This window comes from Telmatherina bonti (assembly GCF_933228915.1).
Source record: "Telmatherina bonti genome assembly, chromosome: 15".
NCBI classification, from domain to species: domain Eukaryota; kingdom Metazoa; phylum Chordata; class Actinopteri; order Atheriniformes; family Telmatherinidae; genus Telmatherina; species Telmatherina bonti.
In genome coordinates this window covers 11005412-11022785 of record NC_136613.1, presented here as the reverse complement: position 1 = coordinate 11022785, position 17374 = coordinate 11005412, and the positions used below count along the sequence as shown (strand labels likewise).

The 17374-nt window shown below is 39.2% G+C and overlaps 1 protein-coding gene across 12 annotated transcripts in view; it reads left to right on the top strand.

The window, feature by feature from the left end:
- Window positions 1-17374, top strand: part of neb (nebulin) — a 60825-nt gene that overhangs the window by 30848 nt on the left and 12603 nt on the right. For 10 of the 12 annotated variants that reach the window (XM_079254002.1, XM_079254004.1, XM_079254003.1 and 7 more), the window contains 38 exons: window positions 437-634; window positions 793-897; window positions 976-1080; window positions 1177-1281; window positions 1389-1496; window positions 1620-1733; window positions 1858-2055; window positions 2278-2382; window positions 2561-2665; window positions 2760-2867; window positions 3005-3112; window positions 3216-3323; window positions 3441-3545; window positions 3651-3755; window positions 3848-3946; window positions 4049-4153; window positions 4274-4378; window positions 4474-4578; window positions 4694-4798; window positions 5059-5163; window positions 5262-5366; window positions 5468-5572; window positions 5692-5796; window positions 6153-6254; window positions 7829-7930; window positions 8021-8128; window positions 8218-8322; window positions 8407-8511; window positions 8592-8696; window positions 8776-8880; window positions 8970-9080; window positions 9173-9283; window positions 9393-9494; window positions 10402-10506; window positions 11026-11115; window positions 12749-12862; window positions 14804-14908; window positions 16062-16166. In XM_079254002.1, coding sequence (XP_079110128.1) covers window positions 437-634; window positions 793-897; window positions 976-1080; window positions 1177-1281; window positions 1389-1496; window positions 1620-1733; window positions 1858-2055; window positions 2278-2382; window positions 2561-2665; window positions 2760-2867; window positions 3005-3112; window positions 3216-3323; window positions 3441-3545; window positions 3651-3755; window positions 3848-3946; window positions 4049-4153; window positions 4274-4378; window positions 4474-4578; window positions 4694-4798; window positions 5059-5163; window positions 5262-5366; window positions 5468-5572; window positions 5692-5796; window positions 6153-6254; window positions 7829-7930; window positions 8021-8128; window positions 8218-8322; window positions 8407-8511; window positions 8592-8696; window positions 8776-8880; window positions 8970-9080; window positions 9173-9283; window positions 9393-9494; window positions 10402-10506; window positions 11026-11115; window positions 12749-12862; window positions 14804-14908; window positions 16062-16166 — 4191 coding nt within the window. The remainder of the gene's footprint in view (window positions 1-436; window positions 635-792; window positions 898-975; window positions 1081-1176; window positions 1282-1388; window positions 1497-1619; window positions 1734-1857; window positions 2056-2277; window positions 2383-2560; window positions 2666-2759; window positions 2868-3004; window positions 3113-3215; window positions 3324-3440; window positions 3546-3650; window positions 3756-3847; window positions 3947-4048; window positions 4154-4273; window positions 4379-4473; window positions 4579-4693; window positions 4799-5058; window positions 5164-5261; window positions 5367-5467; window positions 5573-5691; window positions 5797-6152; window positions 6255-7828; window positions 7931-8020; window positions 8129-8217; window positions 8323-8406; window positions 8512-8591; window positions 8697-8775; window positions 8881-8969; window positions 9081-9172; window positions 9284-9392; window positions 9495-10401; window positions 10507-11025; window positions 11116-12748; window positions 12863-14803; window positions 14909-16061; window positions 16167-17374) is intronic. The other 2 variants (XM_079254007.1, XM_079254005.1) reach the window with 1 other exon arrangement.

The window sequence follows — 17374 nt, the reverse complement described above, 5'->3', positions numbered from 1 at the left end:
TATTAAAATGGGCACAAAAATAGGTCAAATGTCAAAATCTAGACATGAAAGAATGGTCATTTGTGCTAAAAAGATAATCGTCCTTCTCCACCAAGATCAGAGGCTGAATATTTGGATATTGAATATAACCATGTTGAGAAATTCCCTTTCAGTTTTACACAAGGAAGCAATTTTCCCTGTTTTAAATGAGTAAGAAGCACCTCTTTTCATGGCGCTTTACCCAGTAGAAGTTTGCTTTTATTGCTTGTTTTGTGTTTTGTTTTTGCTGGTTTTATTTTTTTCTTTTTTCTTGTTTAATTTTTTTATTTTTTTTTTTTTATCAGTTGCCGTTGGAAAGTGATTTTAAAAAAAAAAGTTACTTGGTACATTTTTTTAAACTAAATAACTTTTTGTCAGACTTTCTTTGGACTTATCCAAATAATGCATGTCTCTGCAGAGGATCTACCAGAAGGACTACCATCAAGTGAAGACCAAGATCCATTTGCCACCGGACATCATCGCTAACCAGGTTGCTAAGCGATGCCAGGACATGTTGAGCAACGTCCTCTACCGCACATACCTGCACCAGTGGACTTGCCATCCAGAGCAGGAGGATGCCATCCGCGCCCGCAAGACCAATGAGATTCTCAGCGATGTAGGTCCACAATTCTGCACACATGCTTGGCTGCGCAGAATCTCATAGCTAATTATTATTCCATAAAGATTTGCCTGTCAGTAAGCAGAATGTCAAAAGGTAGAGATGTTCTCATTGTTATGTAACATACTGTTTGTTTTATTGTTATCATTTGTTAGGTGTTCTACAAGGATGATCTGAACTGGATGAAGGGTATTGGTTGCTATGTCTGGGACACACCAGAGATAATTCGTGCTAAGAAGTCTTATGAGCTACAGAGTGATGTGAGTAACAAAGAAAATGTCATGTGTATAGAGTTGATTTAGGATTATTTATCAAATAATTTGGTTGTCTCCATGTAGCTTAAATACAGAGCGGAAGCCAAAAAGGACTTCAACAACTACTCCATCGTGACAGACACCCCAGAGTATGTGACCGCTGTCCTGGGTCACACCTGGGCCAGTGAGGTGAGTAGGCTGCATTTTTAAAAAAGAGTTTTGAAAGCAAATAAAAAGAAAGAAGAAATAAAAGAGAAATATTAATCAAACAACCATCATCAACAGCTCAACTACAGGGAGGCGTATCACAAAGAGAAGCACCTGTACACTACTGTTCTGGATACCTACGATTACGCCAGATGCCACAACTTCAAATACTTCTTCAGCAACGTAAGTAAAAACAAATGTTTATCTTTCTTTAAATATCAGGATTTAAAGGATCTGTTGGTTTCTGTGATGGCTAAGTGTTGACAATATTATCCTTCTTCTGCCAACAGAAAAACTATACGAATGCTTGGGAAAAAATTAAAGCAAAAGGCTACCAAATTCCACATGACTCACATGCTATGCAACATGCCAAAGTCCAAAAGGTTGTCCTCAGCAATGTAAGTTCAGCTTCTACTTATTCATGTATTCATAACCATTCTTCTTATTTATGTTTATATTATCTTTAGATATATGTTTAGATATGTACACAAGAGACTGTATGAATCCTTTTGTCCCTTTAGGTGAAGTATAAGGAAGATTACGAGAAGTTCAAAACCGTTTACAGTCTGCCCAAGTCACTCGAAGACGATCCTGCCACTGCTCGTTGCGTCAAAGTCGGAAAGTTGGTCCTAGACGTAAGTGAAGAGTGTGTTGCTGTTTCAGTGTTTACTCTGACAAGAGCTGCATCAGCTTTGTCTTTTTTTTCTACAAATACTCGGAGCAAGAGCTGATAGAAGCATCTGTTGTCTGTCTCCATAGCGTCTGTACAAAGAGAACTATGAGAAGACCAAGGCTAAGAACCACATTCCCCCAGACATGCTGGAGATCCTGTCTGCTCGTAACACCCAGTCCACCGTCAGTGGGATCAACTACCGCAAGTATCTGCATCAGTGGTTTTGTCTGCCTGACATGCAGATGTATGTCCAAGCGCGCAAAGTCAACGAGCAGCTCAGTGACGTGAGTAGCTGAATCACAACCAATTCATTGCATTTTATTTCTGATAGTTAGCATTTTCCTTTCAATCATAATTTCTATATTTATAAAACCAGACATTTAGACTTTCAATAAACAAGAAAAGTTTACCAAATGAAGCAGTTGATGAATACTTAAATCTTTTTAGTAAAGAAAATTGTTACAGATAGAAATAAAAACTGCTTAACTTGTGTAACTTCTCTCCAGATCTTCTACAAGGATGATCTGAACTGGCTGAAGGGTATCGGCTGTTATGCCTGGGACACTCCAGAGATTCTCCGCGTCAAGCATGCTGGTAACCTTCAGAGTGAGGTAAGTCTGTCTAATGCACTATATTTATCTTTTATTATTGATATATTTATCATTTTCTATTCCTTTTACACCTTGAAACTATTCATTGTATAGTTATATGATATACACCTACTTATTTTCCCATAATGCTGCACAATATTTCAGTCAGACGTGACGCTAATTGTTGTTTTTATTCCAGATCAAGTACAGATCCAAAGGTATTGAGGCATTCAAGGAGTACTCTGTGGTGACGGAGACTCCAGTGTACGAGACGGCAAAGCAGAACGCTCAAAACCTGAGTGATGTGAGCACACTTTTTAAAAACTTTTAGCATGTACTCACACATTTTTATCTTAATTACAGATATTAATTCATCCTCTTTTCTTTTCTTCTTTCAGCTCCATTACCGCTATGATTACAACACCAATGTTAAAGGCACCAACAGCGCCCCAGCTGTTACCATTGAAACAGAAAGAGCTCGCATGGCCAACTATATCCAGAGTGATGTAAGTTCATCTTCCTTTATATTACTTGTAGCTTTATAGATCATACTTCTATTTAATCAAAGCACTTAGCTGGTATGAGTTAATGTCTAACTATCTGGAAACTGATCAAGCTAAAAAAAGATGTTTCATCTTCTCAGAACTGGTACAAGGAGGCCAACAAGAACTTGATGCCCACTGGTTACTCCCTGCCTAAGGATACCCCGCTCATCAAGCAGGCTAAGATGAACAGTGTCGTCACCAGCTATGTAGGTTTTTGTCACACTTATGCCACTTCCTAAGAGCCTGTAGCATTGCTCCTGAGGTGCTGTGATGTAACTAAATTTCACACTTTTGCTCTTATCTGCGCAGGTGAAATACAAGGAGGCCTATGAGATGATGAAGGCTAAGGCTTATACTCTTCATCCAGAGGGTGTCAACTTTGTTAGCGCAAGAAAGGCGAACAAGATCACCAATGATGTAAGACAACAAAGTACCTGCATTGTTGAAGCGGATGCAGGGACATCAATAATTAAGTAATTATGCTGTAAAACTGTAACTGATGAATAAATAAGTCGGATTTCTTTGTTTCTCCAGCGTCTGTATCGTGAGCAATACCAGAAGCAGAAGGACAAGATCCACACAACCTACGACACTCCTGATATCAAACAAGTCAAGATGAACCAGGAGAATCTCAGTGATGTAAGAAAATATACATGCACAAATCCCCCCCCCCCCCCCCCCCCCCTCCTTGTTATAAAAGGTTTACGCTATTCATGCCAACTTTTTCTCCTTTTCTCTTTCCAGCTGTGCTACAAAGAGAAATACAACAACAGCAAAGGCCAGCTGATCTCCCTCCCGATAACGCCCCAGCTCATGCACTGCTACCACGTCAATGAGATCACCAGCGATGTATGCCTAAAGCATCCACAGTTTGCGCACAAATATTCACAAGAAAGGTCAGAACTTTTGTTGAAGTTGTTGGAATCAATTTGTGTTTTTAGCTGAGATACAAGGAGGATCTGATGTGGCTGAGAGGCCTCGGCTGCTTCTTGTATGAAACCCCAGAGATGGTCCATTTCCGCAATGTCAACAAATTAAGGGTATGCCTTTGCTTTTTTTAGTGCACGTGCCTTTTATGCATATATTCTACTTCCTTCTGTGCCTTTTGCATTATTTATACAACATGTTTTTAACTTTTACAGACCGGCTATAATGTAGATGCTAAGAAGAACCTGTCGAACTTCACTGTGGTCCTGGATACTCCAGAGTATCAGCGTGTGACAGAGCTGAAGACACACATGAGCAACGTGAGTTCTCAAACACAACTCTGTTAGGAGTAGTTCCACCTGATCAGGGCCTAAAAAGAGTAAACGCTTGTTTTCAGATAGCAAGTTTAACTTGTTCTTCCTCCGCTGATCTGTTTTCAGATGATCTACAAAGCTCAGAGCAAGGAGGAAATGGCCAAAGTCACCTCTTCTGCCAATTCTTTGGACATTCAGAGAGTCAAGTGGGCCCAGCAGCTGACTAACAAGGCAAGCTGAAACACAGCATCGCTCATTGGATGAATTCGCTTACAGCGTACATCTGTCTCTGTGGTGTCATCAGCGTCTTTCCCTTTTCCATGCAGTACCTCTACACGAGTCTGGCAGCTAAGGAGAGACCTCATTTTACTGCAGAGAGTGAAACTCCGGTCATCCAGCATGCTAGAAGGATGAAAATGGTTGTCAGTGAAGTGAGTCTTCTGCTTCCTCTTTTGTTTTTCCTTTAGTTTCAGTCACATTTCTGTACTATTTCATATCATTTTCTTTAACAAACTCCCGATTTGTTGAATAACTATCCCCCCTCAGAATAAATATAAGGACCAGTACGAGAAGATGAAGCACAGGTACACGGCCATTGCTGACACACCTATCCTGATCCGTGCCAAGAAAGCCTACCTGCAGTCCAGTGATGTAAGTATGCATGTTGAACAAGTTTGAGGATACTGTAAATGATTCTGTTAAAGGACTTTTTGACTCTTAACTTGTCAGTGTTACTATATTTTAATTTAAGTGAGAAGCATTGTTTTTGGTTTTCTTGATTAAAATTTTTCACCTTCCAACAAAAAGATCTGTTTTAAATATAAGTGCAAAATATGAAGAAAAGCTATATTTAGTGTTTAATAAAAGAACTTGCCATGATAATATATCTGACATTATGTTGTTGCTTTCAGCTGCGTTACAAGGAAACATTTGAGCGTTCTAAAGGCCACTACCACACAGCGAAGGATGCTCTGGACATCATCTGCCACCGCAGAGTCACTGATGACATCAGCGAGGTCAGCAGCTTTTCGTTATTAGTTATAAATGTTGCTCTACTTTCACACTTCTCTCTTTCAGGGCCATATCTTTTTCTTTTCTCATCTTTGAATTCCAGGTGAAATACAGACAGAAGTACATCAACTCTCTGGGCACGTGGAAGTCCATACCCGACCGTCCTGAGTTCTTCTTCAGCAGGATTGTTAACGACAACATCAGTAACGTGAGTATCCTTGATTTGCTCTGCAGTAAATTTACTGTTGATGGGAAGGCACATGCTATTGAATGTATGTCTAAAATCCTTTATTTTGTATCACGTTTTAGATCAAGTACAAAGAGGATCTGGATTGGCTGAAAGGTATTGGCTGCTACGTGTGGGACACCCCTGAGTTGGTGCAGGCTGAGAGGAACAAGACGTTGTACAGTGAGGTGTCGTATCAGTTTCGTTCATCAGTTTCAACATGAGGCTCAGGCCTCAAATGTATCATCATTTCATCGTAGCATATGTTCATTCTTTAATCTTTTCTTTTGTTTTTTTTTTATTCTAGAGACTTTACAAAGCGTCCTTTGAGAAGAACAGAGGAAACTTCAAGTACACTTGCGACACTCCATTCTTCCAGGCTGCCAAGAATGCCTCCATTCTCATCAATGATGTGAGTCCTTCCATCCTATAAATCAATGCAGTATCAATGATTTTTATGATTTATTAAATTAAACATGCACTAAAATTGTTGATAACGTTTATATGTCTATGTGCTTCCTTACTGGACTTCTAAATTAGAGGTAAAACTGTAAAGTCTTGATATTTTTTTAGTTATTGTTTTAAATATCTATGACCTGCTCTTTCTTATGTGAAATGTTTAAACAAAGTGGAAGAAATTGTTTTGTTTAGTTTAGTTTCACATCAACTTTTCATTTGACTTTCTTTTCCTCCCGAAAGTCTCCGCTGATGTCAGAGTCACTGTTTTCTAGACATTTGTGTTTAACTACCTTCTGAAATTCTGAGCAGAGGCACTACAGAGCTAGTTATGAGAAGACCAAGGATAAGTTCACCATAACCACAGAAGACCCTACATACCAACTGGCCAGGGAGAACAGGAAGATGAGCCAGGTAAACGCCCTGGTTGTGCCGTATGACCAGCCCGCCTGCTCCGCTGCTACCTCCAGCCCGCCCCTCCAGACCTCACACTGGTGCATGAGGTTGTCGACAGACCTGTCGGTGGACGTCGCATGATAGCTCCTCTCTACCAGTCTCTTTCTTTTTATCCCTTACAGGTTATTGTTAATAGTGCCACTCAAATAGCAGCTGGAGAGCTATCTTGAGTGAGCATGGCTCTCCTGTTCCAGCAGAGAGGCAGATACATTTTTGATTTCACATTGAAATAATCAGATTTAATGCCAATTATGTCTAAAAAAAAAAAAAGGTACTGAACTTAGCAAGCCTGAAGACGATCATTTCTGTCGCTCTGCGGGAACAGGCGAGCACAAATAGCTCCATCTTTACACTTGGATCTCCGGAGTTCTGCTCCAGTCCTCCCAGTGTTTCTTTGAGTTTCCGTTTTTGTTCTGAACTTTGGCATGCTATGTGTGTATGTTGTCGTGTGTGGACAGAATATGTATAAGTCCAGAGCAAAGGATCTACTAAAGAGTGGCTGCAATGAGTTGTTCCGCCCTGACATCCTCACAGCCCTTTACCAGTCCATTGCGGGCAGTAAGGTAAACAGCCAAAGACCAGTGAACTTTGGTAACCGATCGCTGTCCACAAACACCTAGAATATATAATCTGCAGTCTCATGACTGAGGTCATAGATCGCAGGTGTTTCTGGACAAGATCTTTTTATATCAAATAATCATCACGTAGATAATCTTTTCATCCATTCAGTTCACGTAAAAATGATTCAACATCCACATATTTCATCCTTTTTCTTTCATGGGCTAATCCATTCATCATTTGTTACCATGTGTCACTGATTAATGAAACTCTAACTCATCTTAAGATGCACTGCAGAAGTTTCCAACTGCTGTCACAGATAGTTTTGATTAAAATGCAGCAAATCTCAAGTTTAATTTTTCATTAAATGTGTTTGTAGATTTTAGCCCCCCTGCACAAAACAGATCATGATGGCACTTTAACATCAGTAAGCTACAAATAGAATAAGATGGACAACTGGTCACTAAACAACATGAACACTGCAGACTTTTATGATCTACTCCTAGTAACACATATTGTCCTCATCCTCATCCTGAAAATAACTCCTCTGTATTTAATGAAGCATGTATTTGTGCATGTCACCATCTCACTCACTGGACATACTATATAATTTTTAGGCAGTATTACATGATATGCTACATGCTAGTTAGCTGCTTCATGACTTTGCTCTGAAAGTATTCAAGAAAAAACAAGCAATAAATTAAAGAAAAAATAAAATCAATTTAAATAAATTGTTTTATTTAATGTCAAATAATGTTATCAGCAGAACTGTCTCTGTAGACAACATTATTTGAAGTAATAAAAAAAAAAAACCTTATTCATGTCTTTTCTTGAATAGATTTACTCATTAGCTGCAGCTAATTAAAATCAAGTAAACTTGTGAGGAGATTTAATAAACACACTGCATGATTACAGTGGCAGTTTGGCTGTGAGCTACACTGACTTTCTTATTTTTAATCATCATTGTCCATCAGTGGAAGTACAGGGAGCAGTATGAACGTGCCAAGGACAAGTTTACGTCTGTCCTGGAGACCCCTGAGTACGAGGCCCACAAACGCAGCAAGAAGATCACTGATGTAAGTTTTGCTTTTTCTCTCTTATTTCCTTCACATTTTTATGTTTTGTTTCGTATTTTACTAACCATGTTGTTGCCCGCATCTTCTTAGATCATCTACAAGATGGAGTACAACAAGACCAAGGCGAAGGGATACACTCTGCCTTTTGACACACCACACCAACAGCACATGAAGAAGGTCAAGGAGATCACCAGCACCGTAAGTCTCACTGTCACACGCCTACGCTGCAGAGTGCCACAACGTAGCAAAAACGTGTTTTAATGTTGTGGTTTTTATTCATCTTTCAGCTGAAGTACAAAGAGGTGTATGAGAAGAGCAAGGCGCAGATCAACATGGACCCTGAGGCTCACGACATCCGTGCTGCCAAGGAAGCCTACAAGAACATCAGCAATGTACACACCGCCATTTATCATGACTGAACTCAAATGACCTGAATAAATTTATGATAAAAATATAACACTTGTTTCCATTTTCAGCTTGATTACAAGAAGAAGTATGAAGCAACCAAGAACAAGTGGATCTGGACAACGGATAGGCCTGACTTTCTCAATGCTGCCAAAAACACCCTGCAGCAGAGTGATGTGAGCTGATGCTTCTTTTAAAAATATCATTTTTATTATCACCGATCCTGCTCTGATTCTTTTCCACATCATTCCATCAGGTTGAGTACAAGTATGATAAAGAGATGATGAAGGGCTGTGTGATCCCTGTAGCCGACGACAAGTACACCCTCCTCTACAAGAAGAACGCTGAAATGGCCAGTGATGTACGGTTTCCCTTTTCTGTTTGCAACATCAGTGACAGAAAAAGTTTAGGTTACCCAACACGAGTTTCCTCTTCTTCAGGTGAAATACAAAGAGAAATATGAAAAGACAAAGGGCCACTATGTGCCTGTTCTGGATACGCCTCAAATTCTCCATGCCAAGGCTGTGCGCACGCTGGCATCAGAGGTGAGAAGCAGTCGGGAGAAAATCTCAGCAGTGTTTGCACATCCTTAAGTTAACCTTTTGACTACAACATGCTATGACTTCTTCCTCAGAGCAAATACAAGGAGGAGGGTAAGAAGATCATGCAGTCTGGCTCCTTCACCACCCTGCGCGAGACTCGCGACACCGCCCACAGCAAGGAGGTCAAAAAGCTCGTCAGCGAGGTAAAATCTGTTATTCACAAATCGTGCTTTGCAGTTTCTCCACGCTGGACTGTTTCTACTTGATTTTTTTTTTTTTTGTTCTCTCTTTACAGAAACAGTACAAAGCAAAGTTCGAGAAGGAAAAGGGCAAGTCGGTGTATAACCACATGATCGTGCCACCTGATGTTCAGCATGCCATGGAAGTGGCTAAGAATCAGAGCAACGTGAGTCAACTCTGCTCATAAACATTTCCGCTGCCTCTATTTTTCTCTTTTGACACATCATTCAGTTTTTGACACGCACTATACGCCGTTCTTTGTCGCAACTCTTCAGGTCAACTACAAGAAAGACGCCAAAGCCAACCTGCACTACACCACTGTAGTCGACCGTCCTGACATCAAGAAGGCCACCCAGGCTGCTAAACTGATCAGTGAGGTAACCATCAAATATGTGCAGAAACTGTTTTAGATCAGGAGAGCAACTGAAAGGATGAAGATGTGGAGAGAATTAGAAGAGAAATGACTGACTGCTAGAGGCCGTCATGGTGAAGCATGAGGTGACGGAGGAAAGAGATGGGACAGGATCTCAGACATGTAGATGCTTGTGGGTTCAGGATGGGGCAAACGTCAGATGAATGTCTGTTTAAGGCGTTGAGAGGAAGGATTGCAGTCTGGAGGCAACTAGTGACAGAACAGAAGTGAGGTTTTAAAAGGACTAGCAGCATATTGATTGCCTCGAAGAGCACAGACAAGAAGTTTGCTGGAGCAGTGGATTGAGTGAGGTCAGAATGAAAATGAGGAAAGTTTAATATTATTAAAAAAAAGGCTGATGAAGAGTAGAAGAGGAAAAGCCCAAATGTCAGAAAATTATAGCATAATCTGCGAGCAGGCCTTCATTTGTAGGTTAAAGCAACAGTGTGTAAATATGTACAGTATATACCTCATGTGCACCACCTGTAAAACTGAATTTTGGTTTTGACTGAACTTTATAAACCACTTAACGCTTCAGTGTAGTTTATGAATAGTTGTGTCTCAGTGTGGAGTTTTTTAGGGTTTTTTTTTTAAGTCATCATAGTTCTGCTTTCCTGTTTTATTTTGTAGTTTTCCTTGTTTCCTGTTTGTTAGTTCACACGGCTTCATTTAGTTTTCCGTGCATTTATACCTCCTGGTTTCAGTTGTCACTTGCAGGTATATTGTTTGTTCTTCTCCCTGTTGTTTTTCAGTTTATTAAATATGATTCTCAGCGTTTCCTCTGCCTGCTGCTTTTCCGTTCTGCATTTGGGTTCACATCTCCGCAAACCATGACAGGTTTACTGATTCCTGTTTGCTTCTACCTTCATCAGATTGGCTACCGTGAAAAGGCCCGTGAAGAGGCCAGTCGTGGAGGTTCTCTGGCCCACCGCCCAGACATTGCTTTGGCAACCCATGTGTCCCAGCTGACCAGCCAGGTACAGCAAGCCAAGTAAACCATCTCATCCTTTGACACTCCAGTCAGGCTGCTGCTGCTGATCCCCTACAATTATGTTAAGAAAATGCTCCTCATATTTATTTGCTTATAGAGGACAGCTGGAGCCTGTCAGTGGCAGCCACATTACACCAGCTGCACACTTTTGTTGCCCGATCAGCTTCTACCAGCTACTATTTGCAGACTAGTGATGCTATCGTAGATGCTTAGCAGCGGTCCTGTTGGCCTAATTATAGAACTAGCGGCTCTTCCATATTGCTTCCATTGCCATCCTGCATTACAATCCATGTCTTTTGTGACTTCATCTAAGAGGTTGTTCATGTTTAACTGCTCATATCATTGTACATGTCCCACCCCATCTTTAAACCTTCCCTCCCACACGTCTCCTCTTTCTCCTTCTTTCTTCTCCTCCCTCCTTTTCCTAATCTCTTTCCCCTCAACCCTGATTCCATAATGTCCTTGTCTTTGTATTCTCATCCCTCGATTACACCGCGCTTTGTAGGTGGAGGACAGGCCGTCCCTCCATGGAGCAGCTTCCTATGATACCCCCCAGATGCGCCACATTAAGAAAATGAGTGCGGTGACTAGTGATGTAAGGAGGCTTATGCCCTGAAAACTGAAGGGCTGCTGCTATTTGTTTGTCTGCTCTGTCTTTCTATCAGCTTACTATCAACTGAGAGTCTTACTGAATGTCAGGGTTTGGCTTTCCACAGGGTTGACTGAGCTTATTAAACTAAAAGAGGCTGAAAAACTGGATCATTTAATCAAATCAGGATGTTCTTTCTCCTGCAGTTTGTTTATGCCCTTGAGTACTCTATCTTTTTTTCCCTTTGCTAACAACTTGTGGCTCATTGCTCAGCATGGACAGGTGCATTAATGCATTAGTTGCACTGGTGTAATTAAGATATACTTGTTTATATTGTTCAAATATCTTTTTTTCTTAGTTTTATTATTTGATTGTTTTTCTGATAGTTTTAAAGAAAGGAGGAAAAAAAACTTCCAGGAGCTTCTGCTTCATCTGAACACTAGAGGGCAGTGTAGCTTCACTGTCCAAATTTACAACTAAAAAAGTGAACAATCTCTTTTTGATTGTTAAATCTCCATTTTAATTTTTTTGCAAAATTGAAAGGATTCAGCCTCATATCCCTGTTCCATCCATATATCCTTTATATTATATGGATGTTGTATTCAAGCAGCATCACTATGAAATGCATCTTGTTTGATGTGATCAAAGCTAGAAAGCTTTAAAATATATATGAATCTACCATAAAACATTCAGAAAGTTGACTGAGTTTATTGTTAGAGAATCTAATCAGGACTGCAAGCTTCCATATTGTGCTTTACAACACATTTAGAGATTAAATGTATATTATTATACATTAATTAGATTAATTATAATGTCATGTATGAATTGCAATCGATCTCAAAGAAAATCAGACACAGTGAGTATGATCATGGTTTTAACTGGCCCAGTTTGGTTCTGACTGAACAGATCCCCAATTCTTAACATTAATAATAATAATAATAATAATAATAATAATAATAATAATAACAACAATAATAATAATAATAATAATGATACATTTTTTTTGTTGAGTGCCTTTCTAGACACTCAAGGTCGCCTTACATCACACTTGCATTAAATTAATGCAATTAATGCATTCAATGCATTAATTAATGCATTAAAATTGCATTAAATATCACATTGTGATGTGGATATATGACATGTCTGAATAACTGATTATGTACGAAGAAATTATAACAGATTTTTTAAAAAAAACAAAACAAAAACTCTAGTGTATGAATTATGTTGCTCCTGATGATGAAGATTGAGCACTTTAAAAACACAACAAACTAAGTATAACTCATAAAAGAAGTTTAGCTTTCTTTCAGTGTTGGACCCAAGCTGCCAGCCTGTTAACACACCTCCTCCTCTGATTAACATGATTGCTGAAGGAAAATGAGAAGCATGAAATTTATAAACATATCTAGAAACTACAATGTTTGACTGCAATCAAAGTTGCATGTCTGTTGCAAAAAAAAAGAGAAAGAATAAAAGAACAGGAAGGAATTTTTATTACTGATCTTTTCATACTTTGTATAAAAACCAAAAAAAAGATATTATGTTTTGTTGTTTTTTCTGATAGTCTGTAAATCCATGACTGCACTTTGTGTCCACTCAGAAAATACAGCCTCTAACTTAAACAAATAATCTGCCCTTCCAGGTGAAGTACAAGGAGAAGTTTGATAAGGAGGTGAAAGGAAAGAAACCACAATTTGATCTGAAGGAGAGCAAAATGTACAAAACACTGAAGGATGCCAATGATCTGGCCAGTGAGGTATGTGCCCACAAATCCTCCATCATTACACGCTCATCCATTAAATGTAGCTTTTAATGACCTAATCAGAGGTCTAGTTTACTGAGGATCTGATCAAGAAAGCTAGACGTACCGTGTAGCAGAGACCATCTCCAAACAAGATACAGATTTGTTCAGATTTTTCTGGATCCATGGACAAGATCTCTTTAAAATACTTTGTAAAGTCATAGTAAAAAAAACATTTTGTTATCATTCATTCATTTTCTTTATTGCTTAGTTCAATTCAGGGTTGCAGGGAAGGTAGACCCCAACCCAGCAATCAGGAGGCGAGAGGCAGGGTACACCAGGACAGCTCATCAGTCCATTGCAGGGCAACACAGACAGACAAACAATCTGCTCACATTCACTCCTAGGAAAAATGTAGAGTGACCATTCAAGCTAACATTCATGTCTTTGGATGGTGGGAGAAAGCGGCCATGCATGGAGAGAAACAGCAAAGAGAAAGACCCGTGTCCGACCCTCTGGCCAGCCAAGGCTTGAACGCTTTGAGTGGCTGGTGAAGAAAAAAAGAATAAAACACATTGTTCAAGTGAAAACAATTTATTGCTCACCTAAAAAAAACAAAAGAAAAACACTTTTAGGATGAATATCTCTTTGGAACGATGCAGCTGTGGTTTAGAACCTCTCAGATCATAATGGAATATGTGAATATATATGTTGTATATATATCTACAGAGGTCAATTCTGAAAAAAAGAGAGCAGAATAAAATCAGATTTTTTTACTATGTAGACAGAAAACATGCCGAGTCATTTAGTGTTCGTGGCTTCATCACTATATTTGCTGTTTTGTCTAATTGTTATCACAATTATCCAACTTTCACTGGTCAGTTTAACTGGTTGACTTACCCAGAGCCTGAAAGCCCTGGTTGCAGTACGTTCTAGTAGGATTTTTATTTGCTACATATAATTCCTCTTTCTATTAGGATATTCCTCGTTTATTATTAATAAATGCCACAAGAATCCAAAGTCCTCAGCATAGGCCCAATGTTATGGAACAAATTACTTTCTAAAGGTTTTTGTCCCCATAGCCTGTATATGAGGGCTCTCCCTTGCTCCTTGTTTTAGCAAATGTGTGCCCAAACAGGTGAGTTTGAGATCTTCAATGTTGTGACCCTACAAAGGGAAATAATGGCATCCTCTCCCCAAAAGGGGCATGGAGTGGGGCGTGGACAGACACCACTCATGGACATTTAAAGGTTCAGATACAGATACACTCCAATCTTAGTAGAGTGGTTAAAATAAGCGACCAAGGCTGAATTTGGGGTAACATGGTTGAAAACCATGTTGTCAGAATTCTGACACCCAGATGAAACTGTTGACAAAATGGCTAACAAGGGACCTTTAGGGTATATAAAACAAAATCTACTAAGCTGAGTTTCATGATTCTTGGTTCAAAGTTAGAAAATGGGGAGAGAAAAAAAACAATGCGTTTTGCCTTTTTTCACTTTCATTTGGACAATAGTAATGAGAACCAATGTTTTTGGGGGTTTTTTCTGAACACATGGTTTAAAAAGCACTTAACATTACAGTAAGTATAGTGAAACTGACAAAACCTTTACCAGTAACTGGATAGCAAATACTTACTGTTTGGCACTACATACCCAAACCATATGTTATGTGGCTCAGGCAGGTTTATTTCCAATCATTTTAAAAAGATTAGAATTACTGAAATATTTGCCTTACAAAACAATAAAGCAGATAATTAAAGAGTAAAATCCCAATTGTTCTGTTTTTTTTTTTCTTAAGTACTTGTGCATTAAGGTAAGGCTAAATATAACAAAATATGATAAAATAAGAAACCAATTCCTTAAGAATCCTTCCAAACTGAATAAACTTTGCAAACTGAAACTTTCTCACATTGTAATTTATATGTTGATTTCCAACCGTGGCATCACCCCACAGGTGAAGTACAAGGGTGACCTGAAGAAGATCCACAAACCTGTGACGGATATGGCCGAGTCTCTGTCCATGCAGCACAGTCTGAGCACCAGCAAACTGTCCAGTGACGTAAGATGTCATCAGCCTTTAACCCTCTCACATTCCCACCAAGACAGATGTTGTGAGTCAGTTTCAGTTTCAGTGCACCCTCCATGGTTCGCTGAAATGAACCTGATTCCATCAACATAGTCTTGTAAACCATTGACCATCTCATGGTTTTATACACTAAGCTCCATCATCCAGGCATCCATTATCCCGTGACCTCATCTGGTAGTGATCCTTAGCCGTCTCACCTTTGACCCTCTCATAATATCATCTAATAAAACGTCTAATGCTTCACTTTTTCCTGTTGTAGTTTCAATAGAAGTAGTCTCTTTTATTAATGATCACTTAACACAAACCCTCCTTCTGCTTAATTGATTTTTAGGTGACTTTCACCTTATTTCTAACTATCTAGAGATAATATTTTTTGGTTTTCTGTCACAAAATGTGAGGCATTTTGTAATATGTAATGCACAAGAGTAAACTCCAGACAGACATTCTTCTGATTTGCTGTACTGAGCTGCCTTACTTTACTGGGAACTCCCTGTAGTACCGCTACAAGAAGAAATTTGAGGAGAGTAAGGGTCACTACCACATGATTCCTGACACACCAGAACAGCTCCATCTCAAGGAGGCATCTGAACTTCAGAGTAACGTAAGTGGTACTAACTCCAGGGGTCAGCAAACACTGTATGAGTTTTAAGTGTTGATCATTTTCCTGCTACATTGGAGGAGGGTAGTGTTGCATTTCTGGACTGCATAACTTATCAATAACGTAGCTTAAAGCTGGCGCAGGTACAGAACATTAAATGGTAGCATGTGATTTTAACGATTTTCAAAGCTGTTCAAAAAATTCAACATTTTTTTTCCCTGGGATTTAATATTCTGTTTTTATTTCTGTTAATAAAATCAGAAAAACATTGAAACAAAACAAATCAGAAAGGGAAGGGCTTGCACCACCATTCACATATATTACACCATTTTTAAAAAAATTTTACGTAAATAAACTTGTTCAGATCTTTTTGCTACTTTTTATTACACCACAAATGATCCCTTATGTTTGACAAACATGCATTCAATTTTACATTTTGTTTTGAGATGAAACAATGCAAGCCAAGACTGAAAAAATTCCTGAGATGCATCATATTTCTAAAACTGTTGACGTAGCATTTGGTTCCAGGTGAAATACAAGGAGAAGTATGAGAAGGAGAAGGGCAAACCCATGCTGGACTTTGAGACACCCACATATGTGACTGCTAAGGAGGCCCAGCACATGCAGAGCCAGGTAAATGCTGTTTCTCCATCTCTGTGCTAAACATGGCTGCAGGTTCAGGCTCGTCTTCAGCTCATTCCGATGCTTGTATTCTTTTGCATTTTGCTGTATATTGATATGTTTGTTGGATGTCAGGAAGGTGTTTAAAGAAACTGAAAATATGACCAAAAAAAACCCCGCGATACATATAATGTATCAATACTAGTTTAATTCATTTTTAGGAGCAATATGCAAATTACTTGAACTACTTTTGGCATTTTAATCACTTCTTATAGGTAATGTATTGTAAATAAAACATTTGTATGTTTATTAATTCAATACTGTGAAATGTATTGGTATTTAACTGACCCAGTTGTGTAGTGTTGCCTAATATTGTGACTGCGCCAATCTTCCCCGCATGATGCAGTGGAGACAAAGGTAAAGTGTTTGTCTGCTCCAGAATCTGCTTCGAAGCTTAAAGTTTAAAACAGTTTATAAAAGGGAAATAAAATTGCAAAAATTTGAAGGTTGCACATCCAGAAAGGGGCATTATTAGGCCGCTGTAGCTGCACTGTGAACCTGCACTGCTTGCATGCGGATCTCTGAGCTCTGTCTGTGCCTTGTCTTGTCTTTTGCGGCCAATAGAAAGACTATAAGAAGGACTTTGAGGAGTACATGAGGGGAAAGAACCTCTCAGGCTTGGAGGTCACCCCTGCCATGATTCATGTCAGACACGCCACCAAAATAGCCAGTGAGGTAACTAAAGGACAATTTATCCAACAGATCTCCCCCACTTTACTTCCCTCGTTCATAATCATACTAAGTCTCCATTCCAACCACAGCCCCTCTTCCTTTTCACCACTTTTCTCTTTTAAGTCTTTGACCCGACTTTGCCTTTTCTAAGGCCACCATTCCCAGTTTAGTTGAAGCTTCTGCACGATTTAAAGTAGTCCTGAACTAATAATGATGTAACCTTCATCCACCTGCTGCATGTCTTATAGCATAAAAGTTTTAAACTCCTGAACTCTTTATGTCACTTTCAGCTCTTCGTGTTTATTCAGCAACAGCTTGCAGATGCATGAAATGCCGGCTTGGTTTCTTGGTGTTTTGATCCTGTTTTTTCATGCTGTGTCTGATGAATTGTGGTTCACTTTGTTCTTTATTAGGAAACCTGCCAAAGTCAACAATATCTCCATATTCTATGTGAAAATTTGAACGATTGTTTTTGCAGTAGGAGGTCT